The 19,126-nt window shown below is 35.9% G+C and overlaps 2 protein-coding genes across 2 annotated transcripts in view; one reads left to right on the top strand and one right to left on the bottom strand.

Annotated features, from left to right (window-relative positions):
* Positions 1-1,734: 1,734 nt before the first annotated feature.
* On the bottom strand, positions 1,735-10,071 carry LOC128549117 (surfeit locus protein 6 homolog). Its single transcript, XM_053525402.1, has 4 exons — positions 9,357-10,071; positions 8,025-8,186; positions 6,483-6,869; positions 1,735-5,187 (listed from the first exon to the last, which is right to left on the bottom strand). The coding sequence occupies exons 1-4, from the start codon at positions 9,496-9,498 to the stop codon at positions 4,544-4,546; spliced, it is 1,335 nt and encodes a 444-aa protein (XP_053381377.1). The 5' UTR covers positions 9,499-10,071; the 3' UTR covers positions 1,735-4,543.
* A 940-nt stretch (positions 10,072-11,011) lies between these two features.
* The window catches only part of LOC128548802 (xenotropic and polytropic retrovirus receptor 1-like), a 29,528-nt gene continuing 21,413 nt past the window's right edge, over positions 11,012-19,126 (top strand). Inside the window, exons 1-4 of the mRNA XM_053524284.1 lie at positions 11,012-11,047; positions 14,267-14,446; positions 14,805-14,952; positions 16,027-16,221. Of these exons, the coding sequence (XP_053380259.1) occupies positions 11,012-11,047; positions 14,267-14,446; positions 14,805-14,952; positions 16,027-16,221 (559 nt within the window). The remainder of the gene's footprint in view (positions 11,048-14,266; positions 14,447-14,804; positions 14,953-16,026; positions 16,222-19,126) is intronic.

Genomic DNA, 19,126 nt, shown 5'->3' with positions numbered 1-19,126 from the left:
TTATAAAATTCCTTGAAGGGGATTTAGGAGATATAGAGCAGACACGAAATGGAAGACTAAAACATTTGACCTTGAGTTCTGACCTTGACCTTGAGCCGGCATGGCTGACTCATGAGTTTTGCACATCGCCTTGATGAGGTGATCATTTTACCCAAGTTTGATGAAAATCCTTCTAGGGGTTTAGGAGATATAGAGCGGACACAAAATGGAAGGCTCAAACCTTTGACCTTGAGTTGTGACCTTGACCTTGAGCTGGCATGGCTGACTCATGGGTTCTGTACATCGTCTTGATGAGGTGGTCATTTGACCCAAGTTTGATGAAAATCCTTCAAGGGGTTTAGGAGATAGAGCGGACACAAAATGGAAGGCTCAAACCTTTGACCTTGAGTTGTGACCTTGAGCTTGAGCTGGCATGGCTGACTCATGGGTTCTGCACATCGACTGAGGTGATCATTTGACAAAAGTTTGATGAAAATCCTTCAAGGGGTTTAGGAGATATAGAGCGGACACAAAATGGAAGGCTCAAACCTTTGACCTTGAGTTGTGACCTTGACCTTGAGCTGGCATGGCTGACTCATGGGTTCTGCACATCGACTGAGGTGATCATTTGACAAAAGTTTGATGAAAATCCTTCAAGGGGTTTAGGAGATATAGAGCGGACACAAAATGGAAGGCTCAAACCTTTGACCTTGACCTTAAGCCGGCATGGCTGACTCATGGGTTCTGCACATCGTCTTAATGAGGTGATCTTTTGACCTAAGTTTTATAAAATTCCTTCAAGGGGTTTAGGAGATATAGAGCGGACACAAAATGAAAAGCTCAAACCTTTGACCTTGAGTTGTGACACTGACCTTGAGCCGGCATGGCTGACCAGTTGGTTCTGCACATCGTCTTGATGAGGTGATCATTTGACCCAAGTTTCATGAAAATCCTTCAAGGGGTTTAGGAGATATGGAGTGGACACGAAAGTGTTACGGACAGATGGACAGACGGAAGGACGGACGGACAGAGACCATTCCTATAACCCCCCACCAATTGTGGCGGGTGATTAAAAAGCTTTAACCAAAAATTCTAAGCTAAAAAGAGGCATAATTCTGTCAAAATTCAAACCAGATTTTGTCTCCTGGTGTACACTATGATAGTAAATAACTATTTTAAGTTTCAAGTCAATAGCTTTGATAGTAACAGAGATATTTGACTTTATCAAAAACTTTAACCAACTGCGGCGCCGACACCAGGGCGACTACAATTATTATATTATAGCTCTACTTTTTCTACTCTATCAGTGAACTTAATTAAATGGCAAACATACAGCAGTTTTCTGTTTCTGACGGCACAAAGTTTACAGTGACTTTTGATAGATCACAGTCACAGAAGTCTGTAACAGTATATTTTAAACTATTTTAAGAAATTTTATATTGCAGTTATAATTATTAGGTTGTGTAATTGTTCCACCATGCAGAGTAAAGGGAGTTACAATATAACATTTTGGTTTTTTTATCAGACCAAAGGCTGACTCAACATTTCAATTTGCTTTGACCTATAGCCCAGTTTTTTTCCTTTAGAAAATCCTTAAACCAGCTTTTGTAGCATTTCTCTGTCTTAATCTTGCATAAACTTCTTCCTAGGAACAGAATATTCTAGCAAGACACGCGTGACTCGAGAGTCCAATATAGCTCTCCCTATATTTGTATATGGGGGTAACCTACCTGAACAAAGAAACTAAAGCAAATGCTCTTACACAATTTATTACAGCTTTAACATCGACATTATTTCATAGAGAAAATTAGTTTGTTTCAGTACAAAATGTTCTGTATCACAATAAACTTGTTTTCTATACTTTTCAGCATTTTCCTTTCTCAAATACATCTTTTACTTTCATCAAAATTCAAGACATAAGTGCTGCCTGATGATTTTCAATAACTTGCGGTTCACACTTACTGAGAACAAGACAAGTTGCAATGGATTTACATCAATTTATGACAAATAAAATTTTCTAAAGGTTAGCAATATTCATTGCCATCCCTACAAATATGTCATTTTTTATTATAACAGAAAATGCCCCTAAAAACACAACTTATGTTAATCACAACTGACCCCTGGTAACAGCCAGACTACAGGGATATAACCAACTGTTTTTATTTCAATAAATGACTGAAAATGAAAACGTATCACCACTGAGTGAAAAAAAATCACATTTTAAATGCAAGTGTTACAGCTTAAATATACCTGAGGACTATACATAAAATTCTAAATCAGCGATCTGTCACATTTTAACCATATCAACTGCGAGATGCAAGGTGATAACCAGTAAAGCAGGCACATCTTACAGGTCTGGATAATTTCAAGGTCTGAGAACATTTTTGGGGTCCAAGACCATATGTTTGGACCATATGTCAGACAATTTACAAAAACACTTTTCAAACTGGTAGTGAATGGTCTCCATTGATAGAAAATGTAATGTTTTGGTGGCTTGTCAGTAACTGTTAAATCTTAAATGAGCTTCGCCATGAGAAAACCAACATAGTGCATTTGCGACCAGCATGGATCCTGACCAGAATGCGCAGATGCAAAGGCTGGTCTGGATCCATGCTGGTTGAAAATGCACTATGTTGGTTTTCTCATGGCACAGCTCAAATCATAAATGTTTTAATATAATCATAATACTACCACAATTGGAAAAACGTTTTCAAATAATGAAAATGTCTGTCATGTTTGTCAAATGTCAGGCAATTGTTAAAGCAATTTGTCAGCACCTGTTTTAACATATATATATTTTGATCAATTTCAAACAAAAGAAATAGGAAAACGTATTCCCCTATCAGAGAATATACTTTTGACTCCTTTTCGGGTGTACAAATTCCCCAACCACCCTGAAAATCATTCATTTTGTAAATCTTTTATTAACTCTAGAAGCCAAATAGTAACATTTTATTTAGGTCAAAGTTAATAAAGTACGAAACAGAAATTAGTTAATTTATTAATATTTTGCCAAGATTTTGTTGTAGTTACCGTTTGACATTTTCTGAATACCATTACAATTCTTTAGTAGAAGAATCGGGTCTACTTAGCTAAATTATGGCAAACTAGAGACACAATAGAATGGGAACAGGAATAACAGTAACCTCTCATGAACATATCAGGGGTCTAGCTAGGTCCAAATTTTTGGGAGAAGTCACTTCTCCCTCAAGCTGTTTTAGGGAGAAGTGGGGAGACTTTAGGGAGAAGTGGGAAGACTTTCTACCGCAATGACGTTGAGTGATTCGAAAGGTGGCTGTAATTTTCTTGTTTCTTGATAAAAAACATTGATGTGACCGTTCATTTTCTTAGTTAGATCATTTCCCATACAGTGGTTATCGTTTTCTTACAAAATTCTGAAAAACGTCGTTTTCAAAATTCAAGCCGATGCTATAAATGTAACACGCCGAATTTTGGTTATATCTTGTACATGTATGAAGTGTTTATTATTAACACCGAGCAAAGAAGTAGAAGTGTATTTATTTTTTATAGCTCTTTGCACCGCGTCATTCACCGAAGAATGTCAGTATCTCACTCGAAATATAAAACTGAAAGTAAAATGTGTACAGTAATCTAGAAATACATATTCAAATAAATTCATCGATGGGAGTCAATTTAATGTAGTTAATACATTACATGCCGTTCTTTTATCATAGATAACAAATAATTGTGAACCATATTCCAATTAATCGCATAGTTAATCAGCAGTTTCTTTAATAAAACATTGTTTTTTTTGCACTCGAACATGTTGACAATTAACGCGAAGTGTCAGACGTAAACGCGGCGCTGATTGGCTTAACACAACAGACTCTGGTGTATCGGATAATTTGATTCGCTTTCACACTTCTCGGCATAATCTCGCAAGTACCTGAGGTAGGCGGAGCTTAAATTATGCTGCCGGCGTGTGTTTGTGTATTCGACACTCATTATGACACGGTGCAAATTGTCAACAGTCTGGGTAGCAGTAATTAGCGAGTGCGGAAATCAGTACTTAGCGAGTGCGGAAATCAAAGAAAATCGGGCGACTTGCATTTCGCTTTGAGGTTAGATTTGAGCGAAGTTTGAATTTCTAGAGCGCCTATTTTGCTCAAGTCGCCCAGTCGCGAGAGCCCTGCATATATTAAAGATTTTGCATTTTCAGTGTATTAAAAAAAATTACAGATGATAGGTACTAGCCCTACAGAGGTTGTTATTTCATAGTTGCACACCTACAATATGTGTAGTATATAGAGTTTATTTTAACATTTATTTTAAAATGTCTGTGGAGTCCAAATTCAGAACACTTCAACTTCAACCAAATTCAGATGAAGTTCACTTTCTTACAACACAGAAAAAAATTGTAAAATCTAATTTTACCACTTCAAATTTAAATGAAGCGAGCTACTTGACTAAATTTATTTCAAACTTTTTTGAGAGAATCTTACAGGCTTTAAAGTGTGCAAATATTAACATTTAAACCTTATTATCGTCATAAGTCAAAGTCCAAAGTTGTAACAAATTCATTTTCACAGATTATATTCTATATTTAAAATCCTGGCAGAATTCTTCCTTTCTTTTTTAATTTCTTCAGTTTTTTGTCTTTCATGTTCTGTTTCCTTTTCTGTATATTCTCATTTCTTTTCTTTTGTTTCTCATCCTTCGTTTTCTCCACATGTTCCACTCTTTTATCCCATTTCTTTTTCTTTTGGTCTTTCAATTTCTCTTTCCGTTTCAATGCTTTTTTCAACAATTCTGGATTGTCTTTCACTTTCTCACCTTCAGCTTTATGTAAAGCAGACTCCCACTTAAATTTTTCTTCCAATACTTTCCCAGCACTCTCGTCTTTGCTTTTCACTTTGTTTATTTTCTCATTTCGCTTCTCGATCTTTTCCAGCAACCTTTTATAGTCTTTTCCGCCAAGATCGTTGTGACGTTTTTCCTTCTTAGCGGAATCCGTGAAATCAAACTTACTGAAAACCATCTGGCCTTCATTGTTATAAACTGGCTTCACCGGTGTGTTAGCACCCTTATTCAAATTGCCTTTAGTAGGTTTTGAACCTTCACCACTTTGTTTGTTTTGTTTCTTTTGTAATTTTTCTAATTTACGTTTCTGTTTTAACTTCATTTTACTTTCTTGTCTTTTCAGTTTCTTCTTTTCTAACCTTTCCTTGTTGCTTGGTTTTCTTTTGGCTGAAAACAGTGAAATTTATTAAAACAGTAAACAAAGTCAAGCTACTCAAGTTGTCAAATAAGAAATTTATATGAGCCGTGCCATGAGAAAACCAACATAATGGGTTTGCGACCAGCATGGATCCAGACCAGACTGCACGGATGCTAGGACCAAATATAAGAAGATTGGAAAACATTCCCAGTTGTGTTGATAAAATGCAAGGATTTCATTCAAGAGGATATTAATGATGTTCTTTTTTAGTACATACACATATTCTTGGTATTATGGCAACTTTAATAATCTTTCCCCTTACTTGCACTTTTATTGTTTTCTGGTTCCTTGGGATCGTGAAGCTCGAGTGACCAATGTTATTTTATACAGTATAATCTAAGAAAAACAAATTTCTATTCCTTAGAATTACACCCTCTATACAAATCATTCACTAGTACCCTAGCAGTAACAATCTTCTGAAGAAATTCACTGCATTTTGTCCACATATGTATGCCAAATATTGCAGTTTTCACTTGACAATTATCAGTGTATCAATAAATTATTTGAATTAGAGACTATCAAAAATGATACTGATGCTGATTTACAAGTAAAGAATAAAAAGCCTGTTGTCAAAGCCATGATCATTTTTACTGCAATTTTTATCTAGGAATAGTTACATTTTCTACTGTTTAACAAACTTGTTTCAGCATTTTCTGAGCATATCTAATCGCAAATTAATACTAGTATTGAAAATACAATGTCAATCTAATGGTGATCTAATAATTTTCACTACTCAGCTATTTTCATACAAAAAAAAAAAATGACGACAAAATTGCAATCCAATTTTCTCAGACTCCATAATAATACAATTCTGCCTACTTCTGGTTATGAATTTGGTAAATGGACTTAGATGTTGCACGACATGTACAGTATGCATTATGACTATGATCGTAGATATCAATGACCAACATACAAATATATCCAATGTTTGCAACACTGGATGTTTGATTTGAATTATACAGGAATGAGCAGTTAATGTGACTAGTGTTCCTCAGTACCATACCACTTAACAAAGTCCACTCTAAAGTCACTGAAAACTTCTCTACATGACTTAGATGCGGAGGACCCATAACAACCTTAGACATAATGTAGCCGAGAAAATAAGTCTCATCCGGGAACTGAACTCGCCGCTAAAAAAGGGCAGGGCACTGCGCCCTCCTTTCCCGCTCTACAAAAATCCCTAGCATATTTTAATTCATTGTCTGGTCTCTACCTACCAAAGTAAGAAAAATTTAAGCACAGATATATAAAGATGAAATTTTACCTTGTAATTCAGCAATTTTCACCCGAAGTTTTTCACGTTTGTCTTCAATACTGTTTATACTAGCTGCTTGAAGAATATCCCCCTTGGACAAATCATTCGTTAACGCTACACAAGACGTTGATGGTCCAGCTTCTGTATTACTAACAGTACTTGTTACTTTTGAACACTGTTCTCTCTGTTTGTGTAAAGATTTTTGACCTATAGGTTTCTTTTTCCCTTTAACAGGAATGTTTTGTACTTGCACGGAAACTGTATTGGGTTTTGTAGTGGAATCGTCTGGTTCAGACGACACGTCAGAGTCTGATGTGTCAGTGGCAGCTGTGTGGTTAACAGTCAATGGTTCCTCTATATGATTTACTTTCTGCTTTTTAGGTTTTAATGATGTATCTGAAATGAGATGAGACAATGTGCCCTTAACCTCTTTAAGAATAATACCAGTTCCAAATGAAATGGAAATCTGCACAAAGAGCTGGATCAGTCAAAGAAGTATAAAATACACAGAATGGCAACTGGCTGTAATCTCGCATGATCTCATATCAGAGCGTGAATTGGTGTTATCTTAGTAAAAACAAACATTGGCGAGCATGGAGTTAAAATTTTTAAAGCTACATTTAAAATACATGTTAGCTTTTAAAACATTAGTTTAATGTGAACAAGAAGCTGCGTTCAATAAACGCTTGATGCCCCCGGTGGCATCCTTGTCGCTACAAAGCAACTTAAGTCCAAAATGAGGTCAAGGTTAAGGTCAAACTGAGGTCAGGTGATGTTTGAAGATGAGGAATGGTCACAGGTTACATCTGCATTAGTATCAAGTCATTCTAGTAAGGGGTATTGATGCTAGACGAAACGGTCCCATTTGGTTAACCTCGTACGGACGGACGAACGGACGGACGATCACTATATGCCTCCCGCATCAGTAGATGCCGGGGGCATAAGAAGTGTTAAGACACAGAGTACACATTTCTTACCATCAAAAGAAGCGTGGTCATACAGTGATAATTAATTTACTGATGAATAATTGCTTTCGCATATAAAATGGCGTGTGGAGAATACGTCACTTCCGGTAAACGAGATCTCATTCAGTTGTCATAGGATGCTGGTGAGATTTGCTCAATATGCCTTTCAAGTTGCCTATCTATTTATTTTTATAGCTCTTTGGATCAATCAAGATTACACATTTTCAATATTATTCTTAAACCAAATATATTGCATCAAACAGCTTTTGCTTTTTCTTCATAAAAAATAATTTGAGATACATTTTATTTATTGATGTATTTCAAGCTTTTCTACGAATTTCAGAAAGCCTATACTTTCAGGGTAGATTCTTCAGTACTGGTAAATGAAATTGTTTTTACATCTGAAAATATATTCTAAATTTCTTGCTTTTAATAAGTTTTACTGTCTTTGAACAAGGTGGTAAAAGGGTAAAATTTACCAAACTCTTATAATTTGAACTGCAAACCCTTGCCTATATACATGTACAAGGAATTAGACATGAACTTGAAATGATATTTTTTACCATCTTTTTTTATTAATACTTACACTCCGTATCATCAACATCCCTTTCATGTTTCTTTGTTGGCTTTTGTACATCCTCCTCTGGTTTTGTGTCAGAATTTACAGAGCTTTCCTTCTTCCTGTGTTTTTCTCTTTTCTTTTCCTTTTTGGCCTTTTTCTTCATTTTGGCTTCAGCTTTTGCGACTTCTGCAGGAATTAAATACAGAAAGGTTACATTTTTTCTGGGTTTTAACACTGCACAGACACACTATAGGTCATATGGTGAACCTCCGGAGGAAGACCCCAGGTGTCCCTACCGTGCATTATTTCACCACAAGCGGGCACCTGAGTAGAACCACCAACCTTCTGCAAGCCAGAGTGAGGCTCGAACCCACAATGGTGAGGGACAAGTGACTGGAAGTCCGCGACCTTAACCACTCCGCCATGGTAACATATTATACTTTTGTTTGAATGGGTTTCTAGCACTGCAGTTTTTCAAAAAAAATTTCATGTAAAAAAAGGCCAATTAACTAAACTATTGCTTCTTAAACTTGTTCATTTGACTGGGTTTAAAATTTCAGGCACATAAAGGCCAGTCAACCTAACAATTCAATTGCTCCCAGTTTCTAATTCTTAATTTAAATATGTTTTCCTGATGAAACCATCACCTACATGTATATGACACAGAGGTGGTAGACAAACCACTTCAGACATCACACAGTCTTCTGTTAAATCATACTAGAGAACATAAATGGCATTTTACAATCAAACCCTGCTGCAACTAATTTAGAAGTAACAACTGAAGGCAGATTTTTTCTCCCTGATTTTAAAATGGGCCCCTTTCCTATATAACTGTAAAAAATACACTTTACTGGAAATTTCGTAACAGGGAACTGAAATTGATTCAGTAATGATTTTAAACCTTTAAGCACACTGTCTTGTATTTCAAATGTTTTAAAGTTTCATAAGTGCAGTCTTTAATGAAAAGGAAAAAAAAATATTATTTAGAATTTTATCTTACTATGCCGGACATAACTGGTTCTGCCTTTGCGACCAGTGTTGATCATGATCAGCCAGCACATCCATGCATTCTGATTATGATCTGCACTGTTCGCTATCAGTAGCCGGTCAGTAAAAAATGTGTATTTTTGGTAAGCACCCCCTTTAACAGTTAATGGTACTGTCTAAATTGAATGATGGACCGGTTCATTATAGAAATTTAGCACTGTAAGGGTTAAGCTTTAAAACTGTGGGAAAAAACATACTATTTGTCAATGAGTGGCCAAACTTCAACCATAAATCATTTTAAAACACTGATGTATTTATTTACACTTCATGTCACATTTCTCCCTCAGATTTTCCATTACAGTAGTTTACCTTCTGCCTTCAGTTTGCCTTCTGGTTCCAGTTCTGCAGTCACTAAAGGGGGAACCAAATTCCACATTCTTTCGAAGTATTCATTATCTTCAGCAATGCTTACTACACGCTGCCCTGTTCCAGATTCTTCACTATCTACCATTATCTTTATACAGTTTGAATTCCCTTAATAAGATACTTTGTTATCCAAAACTTGTAGATCTGAAAACAAAAAACAACCAGGATATACCGGTAATATACTATGTAGGTTCTATATATCCTACAAATACGGAAATAATTCGGACAAGTAAAGTTCTAGTTCGGTCTGCATTGTATTAACACAGTAATCTAATACAACCCGCAAATAACCTACATACATGTAGAGCAAAATCTATCTCAGGTGATTCTGCAATAAACCTTGCGCATGGAATGACGTCATTCGATCCAGGTGCATAGCACGGTCGTAAAAAATAGTTACCATTTGTCCTAACACTGTTGATACTAGTATGTTGTGTTAGAATCGAAATAATAAGCTCCCAAGTGTGATTTATCGTAGAAAAACCAGAGTTTTTCATTCTTAAGTGAAACATACCACTCAGGCCTATGGCCTTTGTGTCAGATATATTCTTACGCATTAGAACTCGAAACACTGGTTATTCTGTTTAACCACGTTTGGGAACGTATTATTTCTTAAATGTAAAACAGTATATATCAAGAGCGGAACAGGAAACTATCAATTTGTATCACATAAATGAGTAACGACGGTTTTCAGTTGCCAAAAGTACAACAGAGTGCATTCCCTCCTAAAATACTTTCATGATCAAGAGTTTTATATTTCCGTATCCCCTCCCCTCCCCCCCCCCCCCCCCTCCCCCTCTCCCTCTCCCTCCCTCCCTCTCTCTCTCTCTCTCTCTCTCTCTCAGTCAGGGGTGTAATTGTTTCAAGTTATAAATGTAACTTATTTCAGTTATTTTTTTTCAAATTAGTTATAAAAGTTAGCTAACTCAGGTAAGTTATTCATAAAAAGTTGTTTTGTTTCTCACAAAGTGACCTTTAATGTGTAATTAGTAGCAAACTGTGGCAACTCAAATTCTCTTTTAGTCTGAACATGACCTTATAAGCATAATGGGTTTTTAAGAGTTTTATAGCTTTAAAACTTCTGCGTAAAACTTTATCAGCCTTGCGTTAAAAAAGTTTCTGCATAGCAGGAAAGATAAAAGTTCAAGGATTCAGGAAATAATTGCATTAATCTCATTCATAATAAGGAATTGGCACAGGAAGGCTTTGTAATATTTTATGATAACTGAAACAAGTTATGAAAGAATAAGCAATAACTCAAATGGGTTATAAACTGCCATAACTTAGTTACACCCCTGACTGTATTATTTTTATATTCTGCTGGCCAAGTCCATTAAGTTATGGCTTAACCCCGTTTGTTTACCTATCTGCGCACTGACTCCCGCGAGAAACTGATGACATCATGCAAAGTTCATAGTACATTGTTATTTTTGAATTTCAGGATTATTTTTTATATTAAGGAATTAAATGACTTGAAAATGAAAGAATTTTTAACAAAGCTCATAATCATACCATAGAAAGTTTATCCATAAATAATGATTCTTTACTGCTAGATTTGTTTTCAAAATGAAGAGTTCATTAATCAGGTGCCAACTACAATGGTGTTTAAAATATTGCAGAAAGCAGTAGTGCCAGTATGCATTTGAATCTTTTATATATAACTCATTTTCAAATGGTGATGCATGGTTTATTTTATGCCAGATTAAAAGAAAAATGGATTAAATAAATATTAAATTAAAAGGCGAGTCTGTGGCGTTTGATCTGATGAAATTAATGTGACAGACTTCTGGCAAGATTTCTAATAAGGTTTCAGTAGGTGGCACGCTTCATCTCAGAGATCCAAAACAGAATTATAACACCTCTGAAGCTGAAGAGTTTTAGCTAATGGATTGAAAATTTTTTCTGCGATCTGCAAAAGTTATATTTTGGTATGGTATTTTCCTCATTGAAGCAAATATTCATGCCTAAGATTAGTAAGAACTAAATGATTATCGTAAACAGTGCTGTGATCTGGAACCCTTCATTATCTGGACCTGACTAATCAACTGTATGTGTTACTGAAGGATGCAAATAGTTAATATTACTTGTGAGAGGTGTGAGGCAATATTATTAGTTACACTGCTTGTTGGTCAGGGATCGAATTTAGCAGTTGCTAACTCGCAAAATTTGAGTAAGAATAAAAAATGCGAGTAAAAAATCATGGCACTCGAATATTTTCGCGATCATGTTTGAAAATCAAACTGTCCTTTTCTATTTTAAAACTCCTTTGGGACAGTTTATTAACTGATAATCACAAGACTGCTTGTAGGCGCTTGTCGCTTTATAAATAGTAATTATCAGAAATCTAATAAGCGTCAAGGCAATATTTGTTTTCATTTTGGTCTGTAATTTGCAAAGTTCAGCAAAATGGAGAGGAAAATACCGTAACATGTTTCTTGGTGCAAAAACTTTAAAGGCCCGCGGACATCTAAAATGCTAGCAAAACTTGGGGCAGTGACCAGAGAAAAACTTAAAACTTCACCGTCCAGCCAAAAGTTCAAAGAATCATTGAGTACTTGAGGCAAGATAAGCAGATATACAGAGACTGAGAGATACAGCAGATCTGATATTTATTTAGTCCTGGCTTCCAAAACTCTATAATGCCGCTTTTTTATATTTTGTTTTTTTCATAGATGCAGCTTTAGGGTTTTGGACCAGGCCTACTATGAAACTATACCAAAATAAAAAGTTGTCCAACTTTACGTCGCAAACATAGTCAACTGAAATTTTGAATAAGACGTATGTGTATCTTGATAAAGTAATCACTTCTACATCTGTTAACACCATTTATCAAATTCTGCAAGCAAATCTTACAATAAAATTGTTGATTTTTACAAGGTACTGTTAGATCAGCATCATTTCAGCGGCCATTGTTGAATAGCTACAACAAGATTCTCGCATGACGTAACCGCGCGAGCCGCTAAAAATATACATGTGGAGCACCTTGTAAACAAAAGAAATGATTTAGACATACAAGTTTTCTTAAGGATTTATCTATGAAAGTAATAATTCAAATCAATTTCAATAAAAAATAACCATTTTCCCAAGTTTTTTTGCCACCGGGATGCTGATGCAACTTCAAACACGTAGCGGCACATGTATGTGCTCTCTTAGCGGTTCGCGCGGGTGAAAGGTCAGTCTTGTATTTCAAAGGAGCAAGATGGTGGCGTAGAATAAACGTTTCAGACTAGTTCAAAATTGTCAGGTAGTTCTGCCATCAAATATGGGTTTTAATGTGTAAAATTTGGCAAAATGGTAGCTAAAAATATTCAGCTCAGAGATGTTTATATGCTGTTATGGATCTCTGCGCTGAAACGAATCCTGTACTGAAACCTAGCCAGGAATCACGCTATAATTTTAACAAATGAAATGCAATAGATTACCTTTTACTTTAAAATATTTCTAATCCATTTTTCTTTTGATTTGGCATAAAAGAATCCATGCAACATAATTTGAGACAAAAGTAATACACGCAATTTTCTAATTGGTACCCCTGTCTGCAATATTTTGTCCGCCATTGCAGCTGTCACCTGATCAGGGTACTCTTCATTTTGAAAACCAATAGGCGATATAGAATCATTATTTATTGACCTTTTCTGCGAACATAAACCTTCTAGACTAAGGTAGGTTTATGATTTTATCAAAATGGATTGGGCTTTGCAACCAGCATGGATCCAGACCAGCCTGCGTATCCGCGCAGTCTGGTCAGGATCCATGCTGTTCGCTAACAGTTTCTCTAATTCCTATAGGCTTTGAAAGGAACAGCATGGATCCTGACCAGACTGCGCGGATGCGCAGGCTGGTCTGGATCCATGCTGGTCGCAAAGCCACTATGTTGGTTTTCTCATGGCACGGCTCATTTCATCTTTATAATGCAGAAGGGATTAAAGTTGGCAAAATTCCAAAAATATTGCTTTAAGGTAGTGGATGCGTAATGGCAGTTGGCAATATCCATTCATGTACATTTTCTCCATATGCGATTTAGGCTTTCTCTGTTTATTATGAAAAGTAATTATTTGTTACGACTTTAGGATGTTGAAATCCCAAAAATAACAGAAAGTGTAATTTTGATGAAAATTACTTCAGACAGTGGAATTAGATAATGACCAACATTTTTGCAAATTTTTCTCTATTTTGAAGCGGTACTTGTACTATAAATGGCAACTAATTACATTGACAACATTTTTCTTCCAGAACATACATCATTGTTTACAGGCATTTCAAAAAATGTGATAGTGAAAATAACACAAAACAAATTATGAAACATTCAGTGCCAAAATCACAATAAATTGTTTCAGACATACAACATTTTGCATTTACTATAAGAGCCGTGCCATGAGAAAACCAACATAGTGGCTTTGCGACCAGCATGGATCCTGACCAGTCTGCACGGTTTTGCAGGCTGGTCTTGATCCATGCTGGTCGCAAAGCCACTATGTTGGTTTTCTCATGGTGCGGCTCAAATAAGTGGAAAAGAATGCCACATGGAAATGTTTGCATATTATGTGAATTCTACTTCAGTCATATTTCCATGTTTTCCAAGACACTTCTTTAGTCAGGTTTTGGCAATTCTTGAATATTTCCAGTCACAAAAGGTCTGGAATCAGCAATTCATGAACTATTTCATCCGCAGTTAGCAAACTGATAACACTATTTTTTTCACCAGCATGAATTGAAACTTATCCATGTATTTATGTAGTGTTAGCATTTAGGATACACCATTCGTAAATATGCAACATGATAATGCAAATTTATTTATTGAAATAAACATGTTTATTTTGTACTTTGCACATACAAGCTATGATAATTTTCAGCTGTCGACAGGACTGGCAGTGATATGGTGTGTCAGCACGCTGTTATTTTTGTTCAGTGGAGTTTTTGGCGTATCAGCTTACATATTTCCTCTGGCGCTGGCTGGCTTCCTTTTCCTATTTCTTATTAATCCAATCAAAATTTTCCATCATAGTTCAAGGATGTGGCTCCTCCGAATATTGGTGAGTTTTAGCTACTTTTGTTTCTAAATATAGAACATGTTTTTCTAAATATAATAACAAAAGATGTAATCTAGTTTTTTGCAGCCCTTAAGGTGATCAAATCTAAAATACGAGATTTTCAAAGAACAGTAATAAAATACTACCATAAATACCCATGTATAATGCGCAGACAAGATTCGAGCTTATTTTTACTGTAGTAAAGATTAGAATCCAAATGTTTGTTTCAGGGGGCCAGTTGTCGGTAAATGTTAGTTAATATATTATAGATGGGTACTATGGTATAGTTCAGATCACAAATTTACTTTTACATTTTCCCATTAAAAATTTAAGGAGAGAATGTGATCTTTTTATTTTCCAGTTCCGAATATTCACTGCACCATTCCATCATGTAGGGTTCGCTGATTTCTGGCTTGCTGACCAGTTAAACAGTTTGGCTACAGTTCTTCTTGACTTTGAATTCATGGCATGTTTTTATGCGTTTGAAGTTGACTGGATAGGACCTGATCGTAAGACATTTTCCATGAAGAAATTTCATATTTGAATAGTCTTGATTATATGTTTTGTTATGTTTTATTTGTGACTAATTACATAGCAGAAAGTTTTCACATTTAGCAAAATCTGACATTAAGTGTGTTTTTTTTAAAAATGCACAGTGGTTGACACTTACTAAATTTTGATGTTTTACCTTCTGGCAATTTCACCTGCCAGTTGTTAGTATGTCCATAGCTATGTTAACCCTCCAAGTAAGTAAATTATATTTAAATGGTTCAAATACTAGTACACACTAAAATTCACTGCAAACAACATATGAAATATTGCTTGTTATATTATAACATGTTTTCGACTTGTTGGTGCTCTGAAAAATAGGTGTCGGTTTTATCTTCCATCTTGGTGGATAAAGGTGCATTTTGGGTCCCCCTTACTGGGCTCCTAAATTGTAGATGTCATCAGAAAAGTGTCATGCAGAAATTTTGATGTGTAGTTTTGTAAAATGCTTAAACACATAAGTAAACAATTGTTATGTGTCATATTATAATTTACTTGAAATTAGGGCTGTCATCGATAGAAACGATATCGATGTATCAACGATATTTTTTTGTCGATCGATTATCGATTCCCATTTTTAAAAATCGATATTTTACAGAGAGAGAAAACTATCAAGAAAAACACTCAAACCCTCAAAACAACCTAAGTTCACAAAGTTGTAAATTTGGATAAATGCAAAAGAGGAGTGAAGGCAAAATAAAAATGGAAGATGTTATTAATTTCTATTTATTTCTTTTATTTCATAAATACAAATTCAACACAATCAAACAGTAATATGAAAAGTAGGCAATAAAACTAAAAATAGCATTTACAGAAAGGTATATAGTAAGCATATGAACAAACAGGTTGTTAATCTAACTTAATAATCGATATATTGATGTATCGTCGATATTTGTCCTCTGATATATCGGTATCGTTGATATGCCTAAGACCCAATCAATGACAGCCCTACTTGAAATTGATATATTATTGTCAATAAGACAGGCTAGTGCTTTTATTGAACACCTATTTACAATGTATATAATTCTTTTCAGAACCACAAGTTTGTACAAAGCATGTATATGGAATACGGACAGTAGTCAGTATTTTACCAGCATGGTTCAGATTCGCCCAGTGCTTGCGGCGTTACAGAGACACCAAACTAGTGTTTCCACATGTGATAAATGCAGGAAAATATTCCACAACATTCTTAACAGCTTTTTTCTCTACTATGTATCACCTCCAGAAAGGTTTGTGTAACTTTTCCTAACATTGACCGCAATAGCATATTTGATTTTTAGCTCACCTGTCACAAAGTGACAAGGTGAGCTTTTGTGATCGCGCAGCGTCCGTCGTCCGTGCGTGCGTGCGTGCGTCAGTCCGTAAACTTTTGCTTGTGACCACTCTAGAGGTCACATTTTTCATGGGATCTTTATGAAAGTTGGTCAGAATGTTCATCTTGATGATATCTAGGTCAAGTTCGAAACTGGGTCACGTGCCTTCAAAAACTAGGTCAGTAGGTCTAAAAATAGAAAAACCTTGTGACCTCTCTAGAGGCCATATATTTCACAAGATCTTCATGAAAATTGGTTAGAACGTTCAACTTGACGATATCTAGGTCAAGTTCGAAACTGGGTCACGTGCCCTCAAAAACTAGGTCAGTAGGTCTAAAAATAGAAAAACCTTGTGACCTCTCTAGAGGCCATATATTTCACAAGATCTTCATGAAAATTGGTTAGAACGTTCAACTTGATGATATCTAGGTCAAGTTCGAAACTGGGTCACGTGCCGTCAAAAACTAGGTCAGTAGGTCAAATAATAGAAAAACCTTGTGACCTCTCTAAAGGCCATATTTTTCATGGGATCTGTATGAAAATTGGTCTGAATGTTCATCTTGATGATATGTAGGCCAAGTTGGAAACTGGGTCACGTGCCTTCAAAAACTAGGTCACTATGTCAAATAATAAAAAAACCTTGTGACCTCTCTAAAGGCCATATTTTTCATGGGATCTGTATGAAAGTTATTCTGAATGTTCATCTTGATGATATCTAGGTCAAGTTCGAAACTGGGTCACGTGCGGTCAAAAACTAGGTCAGTAGGTCTAAAAATAGAAAAACCTTGTGACCTCTCTAGAGGCCATATATTTCATGAGATCTTCATGAAAATTGGTCAGAATGTTCATCTTGATGATATCTAGGTCAAGTTCGAAACTGGGTCACGTGCCGTCAAAAACTAGGTCAGTAGGTCTAAAAATAGAAAAACCTTGTGACCTCTCTAGAGGCCATATATTTCATGAGATCTTCATGAAAATTGGTCAGAATTTTCATCTTGATGATATCTAGGTCAAGTTTGAAAGTGGGTCACGTGCCTTTAAAAACTAGGTCAGTAGGTCAAATAATAGAAAAACCTTGTGACCTCTCTAAAGGCCATATTTTTGATGGGATCTGTATGAAAGTTGGTCTGAATGCTTATCTTGATGATATCTAGGTCAAGTTCGAAACAGAGTCATGTGCGGTCAAAAACTAGGTCAGTAGGTCTAAAAATAGAAAAACCTTGTGACCTCTCTAGAGGCCATACCCTTGAATGGATCTTCATGAAAATTGGTCAGAATGTTCACCTTGATGATATCTAGGTAAAGTTTGAAACTGGGTCACGTGCCTAAAAAAAACTAGGTCAGTAGGTCAAATAATAAAAAAACCTTGTGACCTCTCTAGAGGCCATACTTTTCATGGGATCTGTATGAAAGTTGGTCTGAATGTTCATCATGATGATATCTAGGTCAAGTTTGAAACTGGGTCAACTGCGGTCAAAAACTAGGTCAGTAGGTCTAAAATTAGAAAAATCTTTTGACCTCTCTAGATGCCATATTTTTCAATGGATCTTCATGAAAATTGATCTGAATGTTCACCTTGATGATATCTAGATCAGTTTCGAAACTGGGTCATGTGCGGTCAAAAACTAGGCCAGTAGGTATAAAAATAGAAAAACCTTGTGACCTCTCTAGAGGCCATATTTTTCATGAGATCTTCATGAAAATTAGTGAGAATGTTCACCTTGATGATATCTAGTTAAAATTTAGAACAGGGTCACGTACCTTCGAAAACTAGGTCAATAGGTCAAATAATAGAAAAACCTTGTGACCTCTCTAGAGACCATATTTTTCAATGGATCTTCATGAAAATTGGTCAGAATGTTCACCTTGATGATATCTAGGTCAAGTTTGAAACTGGGTCACGTGCCTTAAAAAACTAGGTCAGTAGGTCAAATAATAAAAAAACCTTGTGACCTCTCTAGAGGCCATACTTTTCATGGGATCTGTATGAAAGTTGGTCTGAATGTTCATCTTGATGATATCTAGGTCAGATTTGAAACTGGGTCAACTGCGGTCAAAAACTAGGTCAGTAGGTCTAAAATTAGAAAAATCTTTTGACCTCTCTAGAGGCCATATTTTTCAATGGATCTTCATGAAAATTGATCTGAATGTTCACCTTGATGATATCTAGGTCAATTTCGAAACTGGGTCATGTGCGGTCAAAAACTAGGCCAGTAGGTATAAAAATAGAAAAACCTTGTGACCTCTCTAGAGGCCATATTTTACATGAGATCTTCATGAAAATTAGTGAGAATGTTCACCTTGATGATATCTAGTTCAAATTTAAAACAGGGTCACGTACCTTCGAAAACTAGGTCAATAGGTCAAATAATAGAAAAACCTTGTGACCTCTCTAGAGACCATATTTTTCAATGGATCTTCATGAAAATTGGTCAGAATTTTTATCTTGATAATATCTAGGTCAAGTTCAAAACTGGGTCACATGAGCTCAAAAACTAGGTCACTATGTCAAATAATAGAAAAAACGACGTCATACTCAAAACTGGGTCATGTGGGAAGAGGTGAGCGATTCAGGACCATCATGGTCCTCTTGTTTTTTTTCAGAAAAGTTATATTTAACCCTTAGCCTGCTGGTGGCATTGCCTTTGCGACCAGTGCAGACCAAGATCAGCCTGCACGTCCATGCAGTCTGATCATGGTCTGCACTGTTCGCCATTCAGTCAGTATCTTTTTGTTAAGTACCCCTTTTAACAGCCTATGGTACCGACGTTCAGACCAAATTGAAAGATGGATCAGTCCCTTTTAGAAATTTAGCAGGCTA

This window comes from Mercenaria mercenaria, chromosome 15 (assembly GCF_021730395.1).
Source record: "Mercenaria mercenaria strain notata chromosome 15, MADL_Memer_1, whole genome shotgun sequence".
NCBI classification, from domain to species: domain Eukaryota; kingdom Metazoa; phylum Mollusca; class Bivalvia; order Venerida; family Veneridae; genus Mercenaria; species Mercenaria mercenaria.
Note: the sequence above shows the minus strand (reverse complement) of the source record. Positions and strands in the feature narration are given on the sequence as shown.

What these genes read in the sequence shown, in the direction of transcription:
- LOC128549117 (XM_053525402.1), bottom strand. Translation starts at nt 9,498, where the DNA reads ATGGTAGATAGTGAAGAATCTGGAACAGGGCAGCGTGTAGTAAGCATT. An exon ending in AGGCAAACTGAAGGCAGAAG is followed by an intron (nt 8,187 to 9,356) that starts GTAAACTACTGT and finishes TAATTCCTGCAG; the next exon opens with AAGTCGCAAAAGCTGAAGCC. An exon ending in GGATGTTGATGATACGGAGT is followed by an intron (nt 6,870 to 8,024) that starts GTAAGTATTAAT and finishes ATCTCATTTCAG; the next exon opens with ATACATCATTAAAACCTAAA.